The 23,113-nt window shown below is 47.4% G+C and overlaps 2 protein-coding genes and 1 long non-coding RNA gene across 3 annotated transcripts in view; 2 read left to right on the plus strand and 1 right to left on the minus strand.

Annotated features, from left to right (window-relative positions):
• The window catches only part of LOC128154031 (5-hydroxytryptamine receptor 2A-like), a 108,147-nt gene extending 104,358 nt beyond the window's left edge, over positions 1 to 3,789 (plus strand). The window contains exon 4 of the transcript XR_008239215.1: positions 177 to 3,789. The gene's annotated coding sequence lies outside the window, so the exon portion shown is untranslated. The remainder of the gene's footprint in view (positions 1 to 176) is intronic.
• A 28-nt stretch (positions 3,790 to 3,817) lies between these two features.
• Positions 3,818 to 7,610, plus strand: LOC128154034 (uncharacterized). The gene is made up of 3 exons (XR_008239216.1): positions 3,818 to 4,173; positions 4,264 to 4,364; positions 7,512 to 7,610. It is a non-coding gene; the product is annotated as an uncharacterized LOC128154034 (long non-coding RNA).
• IL13RA2 (interleukin 13 receptor subunit alpha 2) lies at positions 7,442 to 22,612 on the minus strand. The gene is made up of 10 exons (XM_052814081.1): positions 22,439 to 22,612; positions 20,522 to 20,689; positions 17,272 to 17,423; positions 14,051 to 14,204; positions 13,473 to 13,593; positions 11,675 to 11,859; positions 10,375 to 10,532; positions 9,430 to 9,574; positions 8,663 to 8,765; positions 7,442 to 7,764 (listed from the first exon to the last, which is right to left on the minus strand). The coding sequence occupies exons 1-10, from the start codon at positions 22,500 to 22,502 to the stop codon at positions 7,722 to 7,724; spliced, it is 1,293 nt and encodes a 430-aa protein (XP_052670041.1). The 5' UTR covers positions 22,503 to 22,612; the 3' UTR covers positions 7,442 to 7,721.
• Between the last annotated feature and the right edge of the window lie 501 nt (positions 22,613 to 23,113).

Below are 23,113 nucleotides of genomic sequence, written 5' to 3' on the forward strand. Positions count from 1 at the left end.
CCCAAAATGTCTTCAGAGAGGATCCACAGGTCGCAGTGACTGACCTATGAAGCCGTGACAATGTTCAGCCCCCTCAGCTAAGTACTCCCCCTTCTTTTTGCAGCGCAGCCACAAGGCTGGCACACAAGTGAGCTAACCCTCAAATAAGCGTTTGGTCTATCTTGTACATTTTCTAGGTGTTGCTGAAGAGAAAACTGCCTGCATCCTCTACCAGGCTGTCCTATGACAGCATTTAGCAAAGTGGCGGGATGCGTTACTGACTCCATGCAACAAAGCAGCTGATGCAGCAAACCATGGTGAACAAATGGTGTTTTTCCTTAGCCAGATCTTTACTCCTTGAGGGTAAATGAACGTGATTGCCTGTTGCGCTGTAGTTAGTTGGCACTTCTGCTTTAAAAAAATAGGTGGGACTATGTGTTGGACCTGAGCAGCAGCCCCAGTAATAGGCACGGTGGGGGGACACAAGTCCAGGCAGGGGCATAGAGAACCCTTTTAATGAGAAGAGGTTAGAAAGCTTGGCTTGTTCCTCCTAGCAGCCAAAGATGGGTGAAGAAAGCTCTCCATCAGGACATCAGGGAGTGCTTGTTCTGACTAAGCAGGGAGAGGAGCTATTTAGGCTAGAGGAAAACTTTGGTATACAAAAAGGGCCAGAAATAAACTAGAAATTAGACGCAGGTTTCTAACAAGTGGAGTATTCCAGGTCTGGGACTGCACTTTCTGGTGAGGCAGCAGTAACGGCAACCAAAAAGCTTATTGAGGGCTCAGCTCTTGCATTCATGCAGGAATTTATGCTACAGGGGTACAGCGGGAGGGCCCAGCTCAGCCCTTATGTCCTCAGCCTCCTGTCTGACAGGGCTCCGGCACCAAGCCAGCCATCTGCACGGCAGCACTTCTGACCTCCCCAGCGATGTGTCCCAAAGCGTGGGAGGAAAAAACATCTTGAAGCAAGAACACTGTTTTTGTGCTACAGTCCTTCAAAGTCCTAGCAAAGCTATGAAAAATGCCACAATTTTGGAGGAAGGCAGGCGAGGCCATGTCAAGTCAGTACATCTCCTGCAAGTAGGACAATATGAAGTGAAGGGATCGTGAAGGCTGTGTGTTCCCAGCCCTGAGCCAGCCCCAAATTGTATGAAGCAATATTTCATTTGCCTTCTCAGAAGCATCCAGAATCAACCAGCTTGGCTAGCCCAAGCCTGACTGCATGCAGTCACGTAAGTAAGTTTTATTTACCCACAACAGCATTTTCATGGACATTGAGTATTATTGGAGCCAGTCAGTCTGCTCTGGAGAGACACAGTGTTGAGGTAATGTCCTGTTGGGCTGCCATTAGCTGGTGTAGTTGAGAAAACACTGGTGAGCAGCTTTAAGGGCTGAGAGTCTGCTTTGTGCTTGCACTGTCTGACTTTTTTAATACTTTTCTTTGTCACTGCATTTCCAACTGTGCAGCCAGGAACTTCATGCTTTTGCTTCAGTAAAATAAATTGTGTTGTTGGCCTTTTAAGCTCTCTGTTGTTAAAAGTGGACTCAGCCGAACCTGGTAGGCAGCAAGGTTATTGTTTTCTCAGTGTGTTTCTAAATAAATTGGCAGCATGGGCACAAACTTCTGGGCAGCTACCAGCCAAGACCAATTTGAGGGTCCCAAACGTTGGGACATATTTCCAGTTCAACAGTTAAGAGCTGGAACATCATCAGATAAAAGGCAAGGACTATCCTCTCGTGGGCTTTATGCATCAGGTGGGGACCTCTCGGAGGCACAGTGGCTCTCCCAGGTTCCCTAGGCGGCCCCAGCTCTGCAGTCAGACCCTGTGAGGGTGCAAAGGATGTTTGGGTACCTAGAGGCAGGATGGGAACCTGCATGTGTTGTCTCTGGTTTCTTCTCCCATGTAAATTTTCTGTAGCCATTCCATGGAGAAAGCTGTATGCACCGGGTAGTTTAACGCGCTCTTTGCATCTGTTTGCTGTTACTGAAGTTGCACATGTGTGTCATGGCCACACAGGGAAGGGTGCTTGAGGAGCGGAGGTCGACATGTTCAAAGGCAGCCGGGAGGCTGCAGTCCTTGTGAAGATCAGGTTTTGCACAAGCAGACTGGCAGAAAAGGCTTGCTGTGGACTGCTACAGCAGTTGGCACACAGGCAGATCGACAGCAGATCCGAAGCAGGACAGAGCTGGGGATGGTTGGACGCTTACAGTGGCACATGTTCACATGGGGCACTTGACACCTTCGGTTTTTCTGGCTTACATTCCAGTGCAACCTTTTTTTCCAAATGTGGGCAGATAAATAGCTCTTCAGTGCTCTGAGCCTGACCCTGTGCCTGGGTGGTGAGGGACTGATGTGTTGACAGATTTTAGCCTTGAAATACAGAGCTTTGTCTCCCAAGAACATCATGTTTCTGTTTGGTATGCATGTTTTCTCCACCCCTGCGTGAATTCCAGTGAAGAACGTTCTGCCACCCTTTGTTTGTTTTTAAATCATAAAGATACCTAGATAAGTGAATTCTATTAAAGGAAGGTGATTCCCTGGTTTGTAAAAAAACCCCTGATAATTATTACCTGGGTTTTTTCCTAAGTGAAAATGATTCCTACAAGTCCCTGGTGCTTTGGTAAGCTGAGACATCCAAGCACACGAAAGGTGTGACATGCCTTTACCACCTCCATTCACAGCTTCCCAGGCAAGGAAAGAAAAAACATAGTTTGTGGATGATCACTGATGACCATGGCTCAACCCCCCCCCACTGCAGCTGCAGGAACTTGGGCACCTTCCAGCAAAGGCAGGGCAATGCAGCCTAATTCATATCATATTCATGCTTAATATCTCAGAAAAGGCAGAGATGCTGTGCAGGCTCTCCTTGCCTTCAGAGATGAGTGCATACATCATCAGGGACCGCAGCAGGGCTGCCACTATGCCTGTCAAACCCCCATGCTTAAGGATGTGCCTGCACTCAGCTCTCTGTGGAGTGAGACCTGCTTAAACACTGAGGTTGTTTCCAGGGCAGAGCCATCAGAAAAGGAGATGTCAAGGCCATGTTTAGGATCTTTAAATTAGTTTTCTTTTTTTTGAAATGTGTCTCATGGCATAACTGCTGAATGGTGGGTTTTTTCCTGAGCAGAGCAATCCCATGGTACGTCTGGACGGCAATCCCGTACAGGAGGCAACCAGCCCAGGGAGGGAGGCGAATACTCAGTTTTGTTGCAAACCTTGCGGTGGCCGTCATTTCTCAGCTGGTTATTTTATCTCTCTGTACTCCCGGAAGAGGATCTTGACACAGACGGTTTGCAGAGCTGTTTCAGCTGCTCAGACAGCTCAGCCACAATATGTTGCCTCCAATTGTTTTGTTAAGCACATGCATCAGCTGTACTTGTTTGCCTTGAAGCTATGAGAACCACAGACCCTCCTGAGAAAATTCAGCTTCTACATAGACATAAAGAGCTTGACAGTGCTCTCAAATGTACCCTGCTGCACAAGGCAGTGAGCTGCAAACCTGCCATGGCCCATGAAGCTCTTTAGATTTTAGATTATATCATTAGTTACTGCACTCCTAAAGCCTCAACATCTAGAAGCTGAAGCCAGAACGGCTGTGCCGCTCTATGTCCTTTCAGGATCTAGGTACTCCCTAGAGCTGCAGTGTCTTGGGGATGGGTGCTGAGACCCGTGGTTGCTCAGGGATGCAGGAGCTGATGCCAGAGTGAGGCAGGGACATACAGCAGGGCGCAGTCCCCGCTCGGCCGAGCCTCCAGTTTGAGCCAACGGGGTATTTCTGTGGGTGCTCGGTGGCATGAGCATGGGAGGGAGGGCAGGGACTGCTTCTGGATGGCACATGCCATGGGAGACACAGCTCCCGGTCAGAGCAGCAGCACTGAACCATGGTCATGGTGGTGTGTAAACATGAGGGGTGATGTTACCCGGCAGTCAGCCTGCCGCCGAATGATAGAGCAGAGGTGTGACACTTCTCTGCTTAGCAGTACAAAAAGAACAAACCTCATCTATCTTAGAGTGAGAGAGCCATTGTCCCCTCTATCTAATTTTCATGCACTAAATACTGAATTCTGGCGGAAGCGATGCTGCACCTGCTTTCCTCCTCCTCTGCGTCCAAGCACAGATGCTGACACCCAGTGGCCATGGAGTTTCTAGCGCCTGTACGGGATGGAAAACTTCAGCAGAGATGCTTCAGCCGGTGAGATACAACTTCTGCATTTTCATTTCCTCAAGTGCAAGAGGAGTAAAGAGCTGCTGAGAGGTGCCAGCCTTGTTTTATGTCTTTCAGCCATTGGCAGGTTATAGTGGTTGAAACACTTCAAAATCTTGCATTCAGAGGCCAGTCAGAAAAATGAAAAAATATGAGGATGGAAAATGAGGAAACAGAAGGTAAACTGGTTTTCAAATTATTCTCTTGTTAGTAGCTTGAAACAGACCTCAGTGAGAGAAGGAGGGCGATTTTGTGAGTTCAGAGACCTTGGCATTCGCCTTCCCTGTTTTGCTACTTCCCAAAAGCAGTTAGAATATGACAGATGCAAATTGATTTTACATTTCCCTGCAGCATGCACAGGATCATGCTTTCATATGTTTGACAAGTATTGACATTCTCTAGGGAAAAAAAACTCTGTAGGAAAGGTTGCTTTTTATTCTTCAACAAATGGCTCTAAGACTTTATCAGTCAAAGACAGAAAGAAGACCCTAAACTCAAGGGTATGCAGAGGAGTTCTCTTTGTATGTTTGGCAAAGACATGCCTCACCAGACATGTGGGGCTAACATGGTAAAAGCACCAGGGAACCCAGACATGAGCAGGGAACAATAAGAGCAGAGTATGCCAAAGGAGGAATTTTGAAAGTGCTTTACTGAAAATATTAATTACGGACTACAGCAAATGAATTAAACCACTGTAATGCAAATACTGTGTGAAAGAAATACATAATTAGTGTAATTCTATAAACAGGCAAAAAAAGCATACTACTGAAATTCTAGCAAGGCTCAGGTTGTTAGGAAGGATTAGCAGCTGGCCACCTATTAGGATTAAATTTTGCACATGCTGCAGATGTGCTGCTGTGAGAAAGGGGGTGGGGGGTGTCTTGCTGCTGCAGCGAGGACCCTCTGCCAGGGTGAGTTTGGTGAGCGGGGAGCCCCGTGCCGGGGACAAGCCCAGTTTTCCTTACCTAAACACTCCTGTAAAGCTGCGGCATACAGATACCATAAGTAGATGTACTTAATTTATCACTCTGTTACTAGGCAGGTTTCTAGGCAGGCTTCAGCCTAACTTTTATATTTTGTGGTTACTGAAATAGCTCTTATCTTTTCTGGGGTGAGGTCTAGCTGCAGAGGTACAACATCCATTCCTTTGCCACCTCTTACCTGCACCCATTCTCTTTAATTCTTCTTCCCTTCTTACCTCTTTTTGGACAAAATTAGACTAGAAACTTTAACCCACCTTAAACCCATCCAGGAGGCCGGGGTTCCCGCACCATTCTTCCCACTGCAAATGCCTGTGCCCAGTGTTCCCACATGGTGAAATGGGTGAGATCACATCAGATGCACCCAGGGCAGCAGGGTGGGCTCTAGCTGCCTGCCTCACTTTTCCTCTGGGGGAAGTTCACAATGTACTCATATGGTTTTTAGTAGATGTTTAAACTTCTTAAGAGGTTGGCAGAACATCAGAGGCCTACCAGGGGTTATTTCCAGTAATAGCAAATCTCAATGGGACTCTTTCCAATAGTTTTCTCTAGTGCTTTTTCTGGTTTTGACCATTATTAGTGCAGTAACTGTTGCCCTGGTGGCAGTTCTGAAAACCCATAACCCAAATGCTACCCAGTTCTGTATGTGCCAAAGTCCTCTAGTTCCTGAAAGTACCCAAAAACCCTAGAACAAGCTTGGCTGAGCATCTCTGCTCACCTGGTGTTGCAGAGCAGCACATCCAGGCTCGGTCCTCCCAGAGATTGCCCTGCCCTGGTGGCCTGTCGCTCTGCAGGGAGGCACACACAGGCCAGCCTCCAGAGCAAGTCAGAGCAAAATATTTGCGCTGTGCCGGCCAGGGGCAGCTGTGGTGAAGGGCTGTGCCCCTTGTCACTGCAAAAATCCTGCTGGAGACCAGAGGGGGAAGGAAGGGGACTCTGCAGCTGGCAGGAGGGCACCAACCAAAGAACTGCTCTCTCCCATCACACAGAGGAGGAAATGCTGTCCTGAGCCTCCTGCATCTGGCCTGTTGTATGAACCATGCATTCCCTTGAATTGCTCTGATGAGCATGTTTTGGAGGTGTCTGCAGGCCGAGTGTCCCTAAGTTGGGCTGGGGGACTGCTTCTGGGCCAAGCCAGCTTTATTCCTGCTTCCTTTTGCCTTCTGTGTTAGATCAGTCAGTGCCTTGCAAGTCCAGCTCCCTTCTCCAATTCTAATGTGCTGCATTCATCAACATAAAACACAGTATTTCAATGCCTGTTGCATGCTTATGGGTATTTTCAAATGTAAAGCCATCCCATGCTGGCTGGCCAGAAGCCCCAGGAGACAGTAGAGGCAGAGGTTGTGTGTCATCAAAATAACAACAGCCAGGAAACTTCATTTCTGCTCCAGTCTGTGCGTAGACCATTTTTTTCTGGTGCTTTCCTCCTTTGGTTGCTCCCCAAATAACGTTGGGTTGTTGCCCATTTAGCAGTGGAAGCAGCTGATAGTGACTGAATAATTTTGCAGTTGGATGTGTAAGACAGCACTTGCTGTGTTGATTGGATTAGCATGGCTTTTTACATAGCTGATTGACGCAAACTTGATTTTCTCACTGAGCTTCCACTGTTCACTAGAAATTCCCAGTTTGAATAAATGCTTCTGCAAGAAAATATGTTTTCTGGGTTGTTCAGATGAAATGAAAGCACACTAAACCTCTGGGTTTTAGCTGGTTAGTTCTTTGACCAAAAAAACCCAGAAGGGGCTTGGAGGACAGTGTCTCATCTAATGCTGACCTTTTTTAAATTTTTTTATCATCATCATCATAAAGAATGGTTCCTTAAAAATCAGTCAGCAATCTCATCAGCTGAATACATGGTGCTGAGAGACATCTTGGGTGCTTCATTGAATTCTGGTACCAGCGCCAGCTTCCTAGAGAAGTTCCCACACTGTCTTTGCCAGAGTAACCCTCACTTCTCTGAAGCATCTGTCCTTTGCAGTAGCTGTGATCATGCCTTTTTACAGCAAAAGTTTCTCTCCAGGCCTCCCCACTTCAGCTTTGCAACATATAAGGCATATCAGTTAATGAAATAAACAGTTCACGGAGCTCACATTCAGCATTCAGATGCTCTCAGTAGACTGAGTATCTGGGGACTAGGAAGATGTGGTGAGAGCGAGGTGGGGTACAGTGGCTAGATGCAGGCGTTTTTGTACCTAGCATTGTGAGTGAGGTGCTGCCCTTCAGTGTGTGTCCTGTTGACAGATTTCTAGAGTCCTTAAATAAAAAAACCAAACCCACAGAGGAACATGTTATCTTTATTCATGGCAGTTTCCACTGCCTCCTTTTTCTCCCTTGTCCTGTTACCAGAAACGGCTCACCCCAGAGTCAGTTTAAAACTCCTCCAATATTTTCCTGAGCCCGCTGAGGACTTGACTTGCAACAACCAGCCCCGCTAATGGAAGCAGGTAGGGAAGACTCACGTGGGCTATAGAAAGCTCAGGGCTTTTCAGCTGTCCTTGGGATGATGTTCTCAGAGCAATCCATCAAACACAAGTGGTACGGTAGTCGCAAGCAGAGTTAGCATCCCACCGATGCATGCAATGGCTTTCCTGCTGGGGATCTGAAATGGGCACAGACTGTTATTCCCAGCACCGAGAGACAGCTGGGACACACTACAGCATCCTCGTCACACATCGCTGCATCCCAGTGGCAATGCAGGAAGCATTCGCTTTCCACAGTTTTCTTGCTAGCATCTACACTTTGTTCCAATTTCATAAACCAAAACATTTGAAAGGCGGATACAAAACAAAGATGAAGGAGTATGTGTCTCCATGCATTCAACTACCAAATCTCTGAGGACAACACAAAGGTATTTCTATAGCCAGTTCTCCTTCATCAGTGATGCCTTAAAAGGCATATTAGAAAAGCTATCTACTTGCTTACACTATATGGTCATAAGGAAGAGGTAAGTTATCAGTACTAGGGGATCGGTTCTCTCTAAGTGATCCTTCAGACCTGAAGAAAATGTTATCAATACCAATAATTTGGATATGGGCAAATTCATCCACTTCATCTGCTTTCCTCATGTGCCGTCATTGACATGAATGCAAATAACTGGGATGGGAGCACAAAGAGAATGAGGCCTTAGCCCATAAAAATGGCCTTTCTTTAACACAACCTCTACAAATCTCTGCTGCCTGAGTAGTTTGGGGCAAGATAATGCTACTATTTATGCTGCTGTGCAGGCAAGTAACTTTCCTGTATTTAACAGAAGTCTGAGCTCATATGAGCAGGATTTGGGTCTCTGCTGTGAGTTTATGGATTGTTGTAAGGCATTTCATATCAGGAACAGCCACACTTACGAGGTTGTTTCCTGAAAATAAACTGTTGTTTGGTGTCCAATCTTAAAGCATCTATTAACGTTTGGCACTTAATATTTAATATGTTTTCATTTCTAACTGTAGTCTGAGACACCCACATAAAAGCACATTGCATGGACAGGCTGCCTTGGTGCTTACCTTTTCTTGCACTGGCCAATCAACATAAATATTATGAGGCTACTTGACAAACTCAGAATGACTGGAATGAGGATAAATAGCTGCTTGTCCTCTTTTCTGGACACTGCAAAGATAAATGACAGCAAATAAAAAAATGCTAGCTTGCAGAACGGGTCATATTACCTCTTACAAAGCTTGGGCTCAGATGCAAACTCAGTGTGTCCACATTTGTTACCCTTTCTTTCTTTGTTTCTTTCTTTCTTTATTTATTACAGATATATCCAGGTATATGTTACTGTATAGGGTAACATACTCCTTCAGCGTAACATATATCCTGCATACATATGTAGGCACCGCTATGTGCCTCTTCCCTGCCTTCTGCATCTTGCAGCAGAGCCAGTGCACACGGGGACAGCCCTATAGAGCCTATGGGGTGCAAAGGTGCTGATCCATGGTGTGGGGCAGCCAGGAGGATGCCCTGTGGAGAGACTCTGAGTAACATGTGCCCTCTCTTGCAAAGCAGTCACTCCTCCATCACAGCTGTCCTTGTGCAGCGGGGAAAGGTGCTGGTGCAGAAGCGTTAATATTTTGGGGCTCGCCAGCTAAGTGCACTGGAGATGCAAAGCTGTAGGAATGGCTGTGCTGCAGTAGGTTGACACTGTAACTAAACCAGGATCCCAGCTCCAGTGCTGGACACCAGCAGATGCTCATGGCAGCCATTGGCACTTGGTCCCAAACAGGCTTTATAAAGGATGTAAAAGAAATGCTGGGTACTTGGGGTTCCATACCAGAGAAACACTCCTGCGTCCATTCACTCCAAAAGCCCTGGTCAGCACAGAAAATATTTGTTCTCCCCCTGACACGAACACATGAAATGCGGCTTTGATTTGCTCTGGAAATTGTTAAAGCAGTCTCCATTTGGGTGGACACAGACTGAGAAACAAAACAGAGAGAACAAATGTCAAGTAATTACATGCCACCACCAGTAGTTCTCTGGCATGGCCAGATGTTTCTGAACATACTCTCCAGGCTCTGCAAACCCTTGGATTATGTTTTGGCAGTTTTAAATGATTTCATAATAGTTTTGGACCAGCTAATGCCAAGAAGATGACAATGGAGACGAATCTGAAAATACATACATTCCAGGGGGGCACCATTGTGTATGTTGCCATTTCTGCCTGTTAATTTATGGAATCTTTCATTAAATTAGCTAAGACGACTCGTGTAGAATATAGCAATAAAATAAAAAATTTCCTTCAGATGCCCCCTATGATTAATTAGTTCTTGCCATTTTTGCTATCAAAACTGCACCTGGATAATGCACAAGGAAAAAGCACCATGCATAAAAGACGTGTTGTGTCCCAGGCCACTTCTTTGGAGAGACTGGAATTACAGTTTCATTGGACCATCATCACCATTTCCATGATGACAGCTTTCTGAGATAACAGGCTGGAGGCCTGAGAAAGCACTTGCTCAGAGACTCATGCTGGGATGTGTTACTGCTAAAGCAAATGCTGCGGCTGGAGGTCAGGGTGTTAAGTAGCAGCACGTGCAATGGAGCAGCTGGTCAGCACCAGATAATGTCTCTGCACAGTCCATGCACAGGGTAGCTAACACCCCATCTGCAACTCAGTGCGAACCCCAGTTTTCCGGCGTGCCTCCTCGCTGCTGGCCATCAGGCAGGGCTCCCCACCCCGTTCCCCTCCCTGCGGCACAGTGTGTGCCGTCCCTACCGCCCAGGCAGCCTTGGCCTCCTCCAGATCTTCCGCCAGCTGAACCTCGTACTCCAGGCACTGGGGCGGCGTTTCGCCACCCGGCGGGCCCCACGCCACGTGGAGCTCCTCAGATGCCGACATGGAAACCACCAGCTGCTTCGGGGGCGAGGGCTTTGCTGGGGGGCAGGGAACACAAAGAGAGACGGTCAGGCGGTGCAATCAAACAGCTTCTGGTGGGAAAGGCTTCAGTTAATCACCGCCAACCCCTGCCCCTTTTCCCTGTTGATGGGATTTCTGAGCTCCCGTTGCTATCAGCCATGATGCTGCAGGAGCAGGATGTCACTGAGGCTGGAGGGTAGTATTTTTATTTTGACACGTGGGCTGGGCTGGGTCCATTGCTCTGAGCTGTGGTGCAGGGGTTTTAAAATGCTGGGGCGTGAGCGCTGTGCTCGGCACATTGCCCTCGCGGTGTGGCTGGCCAGCCCTCCCTCTGCTGCGAGGGCAGCCTCGGCCCCTGCAGTAAGACACCGCAACAGTGTTGGCCTGACGCTCTCTGCATCCCAGGAGAGGCTCTGGTTCATGCCAGATGCTCAAAACCACACATGAAGCACATGGCAGCACTAACTGAATGCAGAAATCCTGCTTATTAGCCCAGTGGCTTAACTGGAGGACTAGCTATTTATCCCCCTGACATTTACATGCGGGTAAATGCATCAGCATGGTAAGTGCCCATAATAAAGAGTGAGTGTATATATTGGATTATACATCATGCTGTGTTTTGCTTCCTTTCCCTGTCTCTGATGGGTCTGAAATCCACCTTTGCTCTGGCAGACCCCATCACACCTTGCACTCAATTTTCCCCAGCCCTTAGCTTGGTTTGAACAGAAAATCCCAAAGATCTCTCCTGTGCTTGCAGGAGCAGAGCAGTGGTTTCAATTCCAGCAGGAGTAAATGAAGCCACCTCTGTGGTGGTGCTGCTAGAGCCAAAAAACCCATAGCTGCTCTGCCATCTGCCCAGCAGACCATTTATGTCCCAAGTTGTCCAGCTGCCAAGCACAGGACTTGGAGGCACCCACTGAACCTCCAGGGTGGGTGCTGAGTGGTGTTGCTCACTTGCAACCACTGCTGGAAACTGAAGTCCTGTGTGGCACATGCCACAGTCCCTTCTCCAGGGGGAAAGCCACCCAGACACATTACAGCCACCCATCTACAAGAGCACACATTTGTTTGAGCCCCCTTGTGCAAGACGTGAGCCTTGGGTTCGTGGTGGCCATGCGGGTCCCCAGAAAGAGCCCCAGTGCTTTCCTGCCAGTGTTACCTAGGTTGTGAAGGCGAAGGGTGACATACAACGGCCGTAGCAGAGTGGCTGCTGCTGAACCATTGACACAAATGCTCAGATCCTTATATTCTGCCTGGCTCAGATTTTGCAATATGCAGCCGATGTTTATATCATGATCCTGAATATAGTCATCACACTGCACTGCATGGCCCAGTCCCTCGTACCTAGCAATGTATTAGGAAAACAGAAAGAAAAAAAATAAACACAGCAATGGCAGTTACTACTTGGATAAGGCCGTTTTTTAAGATTGGACCTGTCTCGAGTATCGCCTATATCCTACCCACACTTTGCCTTTCACAAGTGATCCAAAGCACAGTGTTATGCATCTGTCACCTGGACTACTGCTATGGGAAAAGTGTGGGGAGGAGAAAAAAACCAAATTAATATGCACAGATGGCTTCCCAGGTTGGTTTGTAGGCTGTGTCAGCCTCTCCCCAGGCCCATTCCTGGAGCACAAGAGGCCTCACGAGGTGCCACTATGAGAGTGAAGCCGGGGCAGGATCTGGCCCCTACTCACAGAGACAGCCATCCTCCCATGCGGCACTTACGGCAGCATCAGCCACCAACTCTGGAACTGCAGAAAGGTCTCCTCCCAAGCCAAAATGCAGCAGTCTGTGGCAGGTGACATGTCCTGTGAATGTAAGGAGGGTTAACGAGCTGCCATGGCTGATTGCTCGTAGGTCCCATGCATCTACATGGACACGTAATGGAAATCCAGGGGTGGGAGCGAGGAAGGGTTCTGCTGGTTATTAGCTAATGTGCAACTACAACCCGATCCTCTCAACCTGCCTCCTGTCTTTGGGGGCCACTCCCCAAAGCTTAGCTGCTGGCCCCATCCTGGAAGTACTAAGTGGTGTTTCATACTACCTTTTAAGACTCCTGCTGGTTAGTGCCTGGTTTTGTTACAGGCAGTTTAAGGGTGGGTTTGCTGGGTTTTTTTTGTGGTTTTGGGGTTTTTTTTAAGGAACAAATCATGAATTTCCATGGTTTCCTTCAAGCAGACCTTTGTAGTTAGCAAAATGTTTTTAAATCAGTGTTTCTGCTTTGAAAACTATTTCCAAGAGCTACATGGAAACTCTTTTTAAAAAGCAGCTATGATTTTCTACACGTTGCCCAAAGGCGTGAAACCCAATGATTTCCTAACTAGTCATCCTTACCATAGTGTCATAGGAATTGAAGCACAAATACAGCATTTACTTTGCCCAAAACCACTAAGTCTGGCTTTGTTTTTCTTGCAGAACAGAATCATCAGGGAGCAGTATAAAAGAAATGACTGAGAAACATGCATTATTACTACCTTTTGGCAGCATGTTTGCTTGTATGAAATGTGCTAAGGCTATGAAAATATATTTGAAGACTAAAACTGTTAGTTGCCAAGAAGCCCTGCTCTTTGTATAGGTTTCACTGAGCTTGGTAACCTCTGTCTGAATCCTATCTTATAGAGATATATGCACTGTGATCAAGGGAAATGTGCAGCCAGAATGATCCACGTATGTTCAGCAAAGGGAAAGCACAAGGCTTCATGATGGACAACATGCAGAAAGCACTCCATGAGTGTGAATAAAAGGCAAAAGAGGAAGGGAGAAGGCACTCCCTGTAGAAGGTCAGCATGAGCCTGATTTTAAGAAAGGAAGCAGGGATTTGGTATTTCCTTGCCCGAAGGCACATGTTGCTTGGAGCATTATTTCTGCTCATTCTGGGTGGATCATGTAATAGCATTGCCTGAGACGTTCACTTGATTGCTGCCTGAATGTTTTTCTATTTTGCTGAGACATACCAATAATATAGCCCATAATGTACGCCACGAGGAGCGAGGAGACCTGGTTGCCAAGTGCACTTGAGGTATTCCCAGTCATGATAGACACAGTGGAAATTCTGAACCTCTGATTCCAGTTTTCCTGTCAAATGAGAAGGAAATAACCACTATTTAGCAATGTACCAGTCAGGCCCAGCAGAAATATCATTTTACATCTTTGAACAATTGTGCTGCACTTGAAAGACAAAAAAGCAAAAGAAAAGGCCAGTCACCATTATTAGTTTTGCTGACAAGTGCTCTGTTTCCTATAACAGTTCACTGTACCTAGAGCAGAAAGATGCATTAACTGACCTTTTCATTCAGCAGTGGAGCTCGTGCAGGGCAACCCAGCAGAGCCAGGGTACGGGCAGAGGGAAATGAGCCCCAAGGATCCAGTAACCACAACCACAGCCAGTGGAAGCAGAGATGCTCTGGTGTCTTATACTTCAACAAGCCCTGCCATGGCTTATCCACCCAGCAACCCTCAGGCCAGCAGTGGTTCATGCAACAGGCTCATGCAAAGTGCAAAACTACACCAGGTGCTGAAGGCTGCTCCTAACCTTGCAATGGGACCTGAAAGGTAGCATAAATCCAGTCACTTTGCACCTCCACATCATCAGTACACCGTCCTTCCAGCAGTGTTTGCACCTTCACTTCAGCAGTCCTGCTGAGGTCAAATCCAACTCTGAATTTTAGCTTCCTAGTAAAAATAACCTGGTTGAAAGACAGACTTTATAAGCACCTCTTTTGTCACTAAGTGGACTGCAGAATTAGCTACCCTTGCTCCTGCTCTAGCTGTGAGTAGGCTCATTTGTGTGCTTTAATGGTTCTTTACCTTTCTGTCCTGCTTCTCGTGCCCAGTGCTTCTCCAGCACTCTTGTACCACCTGCTCTGCCCAGCCTCACTGGCTTTGAGTCCCTCCACCTCACAGGACACCAGCAATGACAAGACAGAGCAGACTGTGGTTCAAGGGATCCCCACCAGCCAGGAGCACCGGGGAGGCTCTGGCGAGGAGACTGCCGTAAATCCAGAGAACAGACACTTGTCCGTGACGTGAGGTAATCAGAAACAGAAGGAAGAAAGAGTCTTGTAACTGATGGTTCCCATGGGAAGCACAACCACACCCTGCGAGCACGAAGCAGCAGCCAGGCAGCGCAGTGCAGGCTCACCGCCGCATGCCGTCGGGCTTAGCCCTTTGTGGGACTTTTTGAGCAGCGCCTCTCAAGGTATTTCTTTTTTTTTTCCCTCAGACTTACTCCCCCTTACTTTACGCAAGGGAAAAATAAGTTGGCAAGAGTTACAACAAATGACGAGAAAGAGAAGGTGTCGCATTAGCCCAAGCAGGAGAGAAGTAATGTGCTGTAAAATGCATACATGTGCTGCAGCAGGAACTGCAACGGCACAGCCCACAGTCAAGCTTTTTGTCAGCAGTCCTGGAGTGTAAGAAAGAGCCATGTTGAGCCATGTGTTTCTAACAGACATTGATGACTCTTGCTTCTACTGATGTCTCATGGATTTTTTTCAGACCGACTCTTCTTTGCGACCTTATCTGGGGTCAAGGTTTTGGCAAGGTACCAGAGGTGTACTTTTCTACTTTTTTAGATCTGCCTTGTATAAGATACTTTTTTATTACATGTGATTTATGGAATTGTTTTTTAAAGCTGCATTTTTTTTTCCTCTGTGCTTTTTAAATCCTAGTTAAAATCATCATAGAAGAATCTGCACAGCTGCACACTGCTGTGTGGCTTGGAGTGTGATGTGCGTCATGACTGATGTCAGGTCAAAAAGCCTTGTTCCATGCTCTTGCAATTACAAATCATAGCTGAAACAGCATGGGAGGTACCCTGCTCTTCCACCTCTGCAGGCTCCCATGGGATGGCTGGGCCAAAACCTGTTTGTGTGTGGCTGAGCACAGCCTGGCAGCCTCTTTGGGTTGGGGGGGAGGTTGGTAGCGGGGGCGAGGGGTTGCAAGGGTGGCTCCCGTGAGAAGCTGCTAGAAGCTTCCCCAGCTCCAGGTCGGACCTGCCACTGGCCAAGGCTGAGCCCATCAGCAATGGTGGTAGTGCCTCTGGGAGAACAGATTTAAGAAGGGGAACCTGCAGTGGGGAAGGAGATTGGAATGTGAGAGGAACCCCTCTGTGGATACCGAGGTCAGTGAGGAATGCAGGGAGGAGGGGATGCCCCTGCAGCCCGTGGTGAGACGGCAGGCTGTCCCCCCCAGCCTGTGGAGGTGAGCAGGGGAGCCGATGCCCACCTGCAGCCTGGGGAGGACCCCACGCTGGAGCAGGGGGATGCCCCCCAAGATGGCCGGGACTCCATGGGAAAGCCCGCGCTGGATCAGTCTGTGCCTGAAGGACTGCAGCTCGTGGAAAGGACCCACATTGGAGAGTCATGGAGGAGTGTCTCCCGTGGGAGGGACCCCACGCTGGAGCAGGGGAAGAGTGAGGAGTCCTCCCCCTGAGGAGGAAGGAGCAGCAGAAATAACGTGTGATGAACTGACCGTAAACCCCATTCCCCATCCCCCTGCGCTGCGGGAGGGGAGGAGGGAGAGAATCTGGGAGTGGAGTTGAGCTGGAAAGGAGGAAGGGGTGGGGGAAGGTGTTCTAAGGTTTGGTTTTGCTTCTCGTTATCCTGCTTTGATTTGAATGGTAACAAATTAAATTGATTTTGGTTTTTTCCCCAAGTTGAGTCTGTGTTTTGCCCGTGACTATAATTGGCGAGTGATCCCTCCCTGTCCTTGTCTCAACCCACGAGCTTCTCTTTATATTTTCTCCTCCTCATCCAACTGGGGCGGAAGGAGTGAGCGAGTGGCTTCATGGTGCCGGCTGGGCTGAAACCATGACACAGCCTTGGCTCTGCTGCCTTGTGCGGATGAAGCAGATGACCAGGACATGCCGAAACCGTTCACAGCAAGAGGCTGGGGTCCACAGCACTGCTAACCCAGTGTGACTGCTCCTTCTCTCTCTCTCCCTGGTCTCTTGAGGTGGCAAGCTGTCTAGCACTCCTGCTTCAGGATTGTGCAAAAATCCTCCCTTTTTTTCAGGACACCAGTCTGTATTTTGGGTTGTTGGGGGACATCCTCAGCATTTTTTTCATGTGTTCCTCAGTACCTTGTGCCAACCAAACAGCTTACTGATGTGTTTCTCCTCTCCCCGCTCCATTTACCTTCCTAATCCTGCAGCAGCTTTCATCTTCTAAGCACTCCCAAAATACATTCCTACAACCCTTCCTGTACTGTGCCTGTCTTGCTATTGCCCTGCTACACATCGAGAGAAGACTGACAATTTTATCATAGAGCTGAGTTAGAGTCAACATATCTAAAAGACAAAAGTAAATGGTAATTAGAAACACCCTTCTGGATAAAGGGAATGTTAGAGCATTAGGCTAATTAATTAAATTTAATCTTTCATTTATTCACCACTTTTTGCATCCCTAAGGATCTGTTGACACTGCGTTTCAGTTCAAGCCCCGTAAAGACTTTCTAAAAAGTGCAGTGCCTTTTACAATGAAGAATGCTACCAGATATTATTGGATTATTTTTGGCAGCAAGCACCACACCCTCTGACAGAAATAGCCCCGTCTCTGGCTGCTGCTGCTGTTACATTTTGAAACATTCTTATCTGGCAAAAGATTCAAATAACTGGAACAGTCTGGCTTTTTCATGGAAAGCTGGAACTGTTTTGGTACCACTCCTCCTTCAAATGCAAACATAAACCTATGCAGAAACTAAAGGCAGAACAATAGGCTGGATTTAAGAGGATTAAACCGTGCTTTGTCTTACCTTCCAGTCTCTGTCACCAGCGTTGCGGTATTCAAACCTGTATTTTACTGTGCATTCACTGAAGGTTTGTACATTGGGTGGAGGTTTCCACTCTATATCGAGAGAACCTAAGAGTCCAGGATCAGTGATCTGAAGGTCTTGGGGGGGAGCAACTAAATTGAAAACAAAGCAGGGGGTAAAACAGAGTGTCAATGTAAAGAAAAAAAAAGTTGTGAAATTTGAGGAGATGCCAAATGCAGCTGCTGGATGTGGAGGGAAGCACTGCTGGTCCAGGCCCAGCCCTGGCTACTTAATAGCCTGTTCTCAACAAACAGACATAAGCTGTACTCCTGCCTACCCCCCAAAACCCAGTTTTTGCTGATGCTCAGAGGAAACACTCAAGGACTATTGAAAAAGCACAAGAATGCCACATCTTCTTTGACACTCTTTCAAGGTGTTTTAAGCAAAACTACTGTTCTGGGATGACCTTTCAAGTCCTGTATTTGCTTACTTTTAACTCCTAATGTTTACCACTGTCAGGACAAGTATCCTTGCAAACATTGTATTCAGCACATACACCAACATAGGATGACAGATCACAGCATGCTGTCAGGGAAATTTATATCCCTGAACTGTAACAGACACAAATCACCCATATTTCTTTAAATATTCCTTTCAAGTATATTGAAAATTAATGAAAAAACAAGACAAAAACCATACAGAAGCAGAAAAGCAGAGAGTTGCTATACAAAAATGTGCTTTTACAGTCAATCTGGCTTTTATTAAGCTATTGTAAGGTGCTGCCATATGTTAATAAATCAGCATATATTATGGATGAATTCTGTACTAAAAGACATGCTTCCTAAAAGCCCAGCTCTGTATGGAGCTGTCATTCACGTTTCTTCTAAGGAAACTCTCCCAAATGAAACACACCTCAGGCAGTCTTAAGATCCCACTTTTCCCAGCATGAAAAGCTCCATGGGAGATTTGTTGTTACGTTAGATGGCAAAGTAAGATATCAGTTTAGGGGGGTGCTGGGGCAAGGAACAATAGACTACAATAATTTGGAGAAAAACTAGATTTTTTTCTATTTTTCTGTGTAACGAGTAAAACACTCTCCCTCCCACCAGCTGTGAGTCCCATGAATGCAGCCTGGACTCAGAGGGTGGTGGTGGGCTTGCTCCAGCGCCAGGGGCAATGGGGCATGGCCCTGCATGTGCAACACCTTGTATTCAGCAGCCCCATGCTCCTGCAGGAGGCGAGGGTCTGATCTCGCTATGCTACGACAGGCACAGATTTTCCAGCACGAGCAGAGGAGGGGGAATAGGGGCACAGGCAGCTCTGCCTGTGCAGAGAGCTCAAGCTGGGCTTTTGGTGAACATCAGAGGTAGGGGTGAGGTGAGGGCATCTCACTCACCTCCTGGGTCTTGGCAAACATGCAAAGGCTCCAGGAGAGGGATAAGCAGCGTGGGGGACAGCAAGCCTGCGGGAATGGCGCTTGAAGACCTGCAGCTGCTAAAAAATGACTGAGTGGCTCATCCAGAAAGGCCATTTATAGCCATGCCAAGGAGGGAAGGGGGAGAAGGTGAAGGGGTGTTCCTCCCACCGGCCAGCCCGGGCTGAGGGCCTGCCAGGGCCGGCACGAGGGAAGGTTTCCACATCGCGAGCGCACCGTGTCCTAGAGTCGAACCCTGTTATGGTGGCTGGCACGCGTAATTTCTGTAACAGGCTGGCCGAGGAGATCTGCTGGCAGGGCTGCGAGCTGGACTCGCCTGCGCTCAGGAAGCTCCTCCTGAGTGGATAAATGCTGAGCCCTGCAGCTATGCAAACAAGGAAGCAAAAAGCTACTAGCCTTTGTCATGAGCCTGGTGATAAGCTGTCAAGAGAGGTTTAGATTGGTCAAAACCACAATTTCTTACTGGAAAGTTTCCATCCTGAGCTTGAACAAGACAGTACTATTTTTTCAAAACAATTGCAACTGTAAACAGCAGTTCTTGCAAAATAAATTTTGAATGTATTTCGGAGGGAATGGCAAAGCTTCTTTCTGGGATGTGGCTTGCGTCCTGGAATTTGATTGTCTTTTAAATGTCAACGCTGCCCCTTGCAGTTTCTCATTTTCACAATATTACATGACAAACCAGCTTCACTCACATCATTCATACAGAACACAGGACTAGAAATACTCTGGTTTGTTACTGAGTCTTGAAGGAAAGCTGCTCCTGAATGTTTCTTGAGGAAAAAACCCAACAACTTCTCTACCTGATTTGCATGGCGGTGAGTCAGGTAGTGATGTGCTGGCTAGCCAGCCGCAGCCCTCATGGCCACCCGCTCCTGGCTGCCGTGCGCACTCACTCGAACATCGCAGCTTTGATGGCGAACTGCCTGCTTATCCCCAGCTGCCTCCCGCTGCCTAGCCCCATGCCATGTGGTGCCTTAGGTGGTACAAGCAGCAGGCGGTTTTGCTATTTTCTGCCTGTTTTGCCAGTGGAAAAATGGCAGCCTGCCAGGTGCTCCCCATATCTTCTATGTCTGCACTTCTCTGTGATGGTCAGAGAGGTGCAGGCAACTTCTGTGTTTTGAGAAGTCCATTTTAAAGGCAATGCTGCTTTGCTTGGCGTGGCAGTGGCATGTTTGCTGGCAGCTTTCTATGCATGCTGGCTGGCAGGACAGGAGCCTCTCGGTGCCCTCCTGGCCAAGTTTTCACCTCTCCACCATGCAGCAGCTGGAGCAGGGATGGCCAGACCTACTCGCCGTCTCTCTGAAGAAGAAAAGCTTTTGGGTGCAAAGTCCCAGCTGCCAGAGGCCAAAAGGGCTGGAGCTGGCGGGCGCAGTGCAGCAAAGAGGTGCTCAAGGGCTTGAAGCAAAGGGTGTTTGAAGTGCCATTGCCATGGATGATAGCTTGCAAAGCAGTATTTTTTTAGAAGAAAGTATTATTCTCCAATTACGGATAAGACTTGCATTTCTTACACCTAGCACAGTCTGTCTGTCTGGAACCACGTTCAGGAGCATTTATGTATCCAAGTGGTATTTATATTTAATAACTCTATATCAAACAATATACCAAAGGGAGCTTCTGGTCCTTTTGAAGTTCCTCAGAAAAATATCCACTAAACACACAATATATTTACACAATTGATTACAGGTTTATAAATCAGCCACTCACTGTAACACACACAAGAAAAGCTTCAGTTGAAGGACTAACTTCATAAAGGGCCCCAGTTAATGTGAAGCCCACGTTATGCAGCAATGCGAACGACACGCCAGGTTTTACCTGTGGTGTGGGAGGAGGAGGAGGAGGAGGAGACCACGCAGCCCCACACCAGCGCCACGGAGAGCGTGTAAAGCCACCGGAGAGCCATTCCGAGGTAGGACGGCAGGGATTCCTGCTGGAAGGTGTGTGGCATCGGAAAAGCAGTCCTGCAGCACGTGTGCAAGGAGGCTGGAGAAATAAAGCAGTGTTGAAAGGCTTCAGCACATCGGTGGGGCCCTGGCATTCCCTCTGCAGGGTGAGCACTGACAACAAGTGCCTTTTTACTTGTTTACCAAGTCTGATTAATCATTTCCCAGAGGACTTTTTTTATTTGTAACTTTTGGGGCTGACAACACATGGATGACTTGGGCTTCATTTGAAATAGTTTCTGGCTAGCTAAGCACATTCTCCGAAGGCACGTCAGCCTGTACTTCAGTCACCAAGCCGTCTGCTGCATGTCTTCTGTGGAAAGAGTAACGCAGCCAAGCAACTAACCTGCCTGCCATGGGAAGTGCCTCGGACCAATGGCATTTTCATTAAAAAAACACCCAAAAGAGAATGCCTGAGCATTGCCTTATTCAATTCAATAAACAGACACATCTTATGCAGCTGTCACCAGTGCTTTTGGCTATCCTGTTTAAGGATTTGGTGACTAAAAAGAAAAAAAAAAAAAAAGGAGATAATTTCCTTTCTAAGTCACCCTCCAACAAAAAAACCGAAATGGTAGGAATGCTTGTGAGAAATCTTCTTAGTTGTCATGATAATTTTGGAAGGGGAAAAATTTCTCTTCCTGAGCAGGTCTGCTGGAGGGAAGATGGAGACTGAGAGGGAGAGAGGAGCAATTTCCAGGGGGCACTTCCTTCAGATTTCATGCTGAAGGTGGATAGGAATCGCTGCTTATGGACACACCAGCCCAGCCTGCTTCCCTATGCCAGAAAGCACACGGATTACAGGTAAAAAGAATATTTTTTTTCTTTAATTTTTACATATAGATACACGTATAGGTATAGATTAGATAGAGGTAGGGAGAGAGAGATCATATAGATTAGATATTGATATCAATCTTTCTGAAAGCTTGAGACCACTGCTTTAGCTCTGCTTCTGTAAGAAAACAGCAACATCTACATGAACACACACTGCATCACTGAGCTCCTTTCAGATTACAAACTCGCTTTACATTGTCTACAGAGCTTGGCTATAAAAGGTGGACTCCCAGGTCATGCTCTGGCATGGCTGCTTACTCCTCAGCACCTCTGGCTATGGTGCAACAATACGAAATTGGGGGTCTGCTGAAAGGCAGAGCTTCAAGACAGAGGGACCTTGGGAAATCTGAGGGTTGGGGGCCAGCAAAAACCCCATCATTTGAAGAAGAAGTGAGGAGACAGGTTGGGGGCGAGGGGAGAAGGGAGTTTAAATTAACCAGCAATACTAACTGGCAACACAGGGCAGCAACTAAAAATACACAACAGTTTTAACAGCTAATTTTCAATTTAAATCAATATCAAATCCCTCCAAGTCCATTACATAAGTGTAAGCAATACCAGTAATTTTTCTGTTTCACTGTGAGATGAGAACATATGGAGAAGTTCAAGTCAGAAGAAATGACCGGAATTCCTTCCTAACATATTGAACACAACATAAAACTTGTGTCAGTACAAACCTGGCTGTATGCATAAGTCTCTGCCTCGGGAAGGTCTCATAATTCAGTAGCAGGATGCAATGCTAAGGAGAACTGTCTTACAGAGCCGGGAAAAGCAGCAGCTATAACTCACAGCTGGTGAGAAACAGCATCCAAGGACTGTGCATGAATATTAGTGGAGGAAGCTTTTTCCATTTCCAGTACAATTGATTTTTAACATATTCACATGGTTTCATAAGGCAAGTAAAAATAAACAAAGGCTTACACAGAAAGATTTAAAACCAGCAAAGTGCTCTTACCTGGACCTCTAAGTACATGGCAGCCTGTCTGCCTCTGGAGTGCTGAGCTCCTCAGCAGCCTCATATCTGCTCTGCTCAAAACTTTGCATTTTGTAGAAATTTGGAGGTTTTTAAAGAGGCCCGACTGTTCTCTTCAGGGATCAGACGCCACATTGCAATGTTACAGCACTTGCCACACGATCGGATGCTTTAATAAGCTAGCACCAGAGATGACACTGATTTATGAGGTGTTGGTGCTAATTGTTGCTATAACTGTGCTCAAGTAGGTCAAAAGTATGTTTGAAATGTTTAAATGACTCATTAAATGCCAGAGGCTGCCTGACCCTCTCGCAGCGGTGGCAGTACACAGCTGTCCCTGGCACCTGGGAGCCGCGGCCCACGCAGCACCTCGGTCCATGTGGCTCTGGCTGGTGGTCCCCTGGGGCCAGCCCCAGTTTGACCCACCACAGCACCTCGCCCAGAGCTTGCTGGCGTTGCTGGCTCTGGAGACAATCCAGCTGCTCCTGCCCCTCAGGGCTCTGCAGAAAATACATAAAATTACCCATCCCCTCGCTCCTTTCCTGTGGACTAGGCACATCAGCACAGCTGGTCAACATGACCCTTGTATAGCCTTGCCTGTCACCATTTACTTCATCCCTCCTTCCTGGCATCACCCTGCAAGCCCTCCCTCACCCT

This window comes from Harpia harpyja, chromosome 18, assembly GCF_026419915.1.
Source record: "Harpia harpyja isolate bHarHar1 chromosome 18, bHarHar1 primary haplotype, whole genome shotgun sequence".
In the NCBI taxonomy this organism is placed as follows: domain Eukaryota; kingdom Metazoa; phylum Chordata; class Aves; order Accipitriformes; family Accipitridae; genus Harpia; species Harpia harpyja.

Coding starts and splice junctions, on each gene's coding strand:
- IL13RA2 (XM_052814081.1), bottom strand. CDS start 22,502: ATGAGGCTGCTGAGGAGCTCAGCACTCCAGAGGCAGACAGGCTGCCAT. Junction 20,690..22,438: donor CCATGTACTTAGAGGTCCAG/GTAAGAGCACTT, acceptor TTATTTCTCCAG/CCTCCTTGCACACGTGCTGC. Junction 17,424..20,521: donor CTCCTCCTCCCACACCACAG/GTAAAACCTGGC, acceptor TTTTCAATTTAG/TTGCTCCCCCCCAAGACCTT.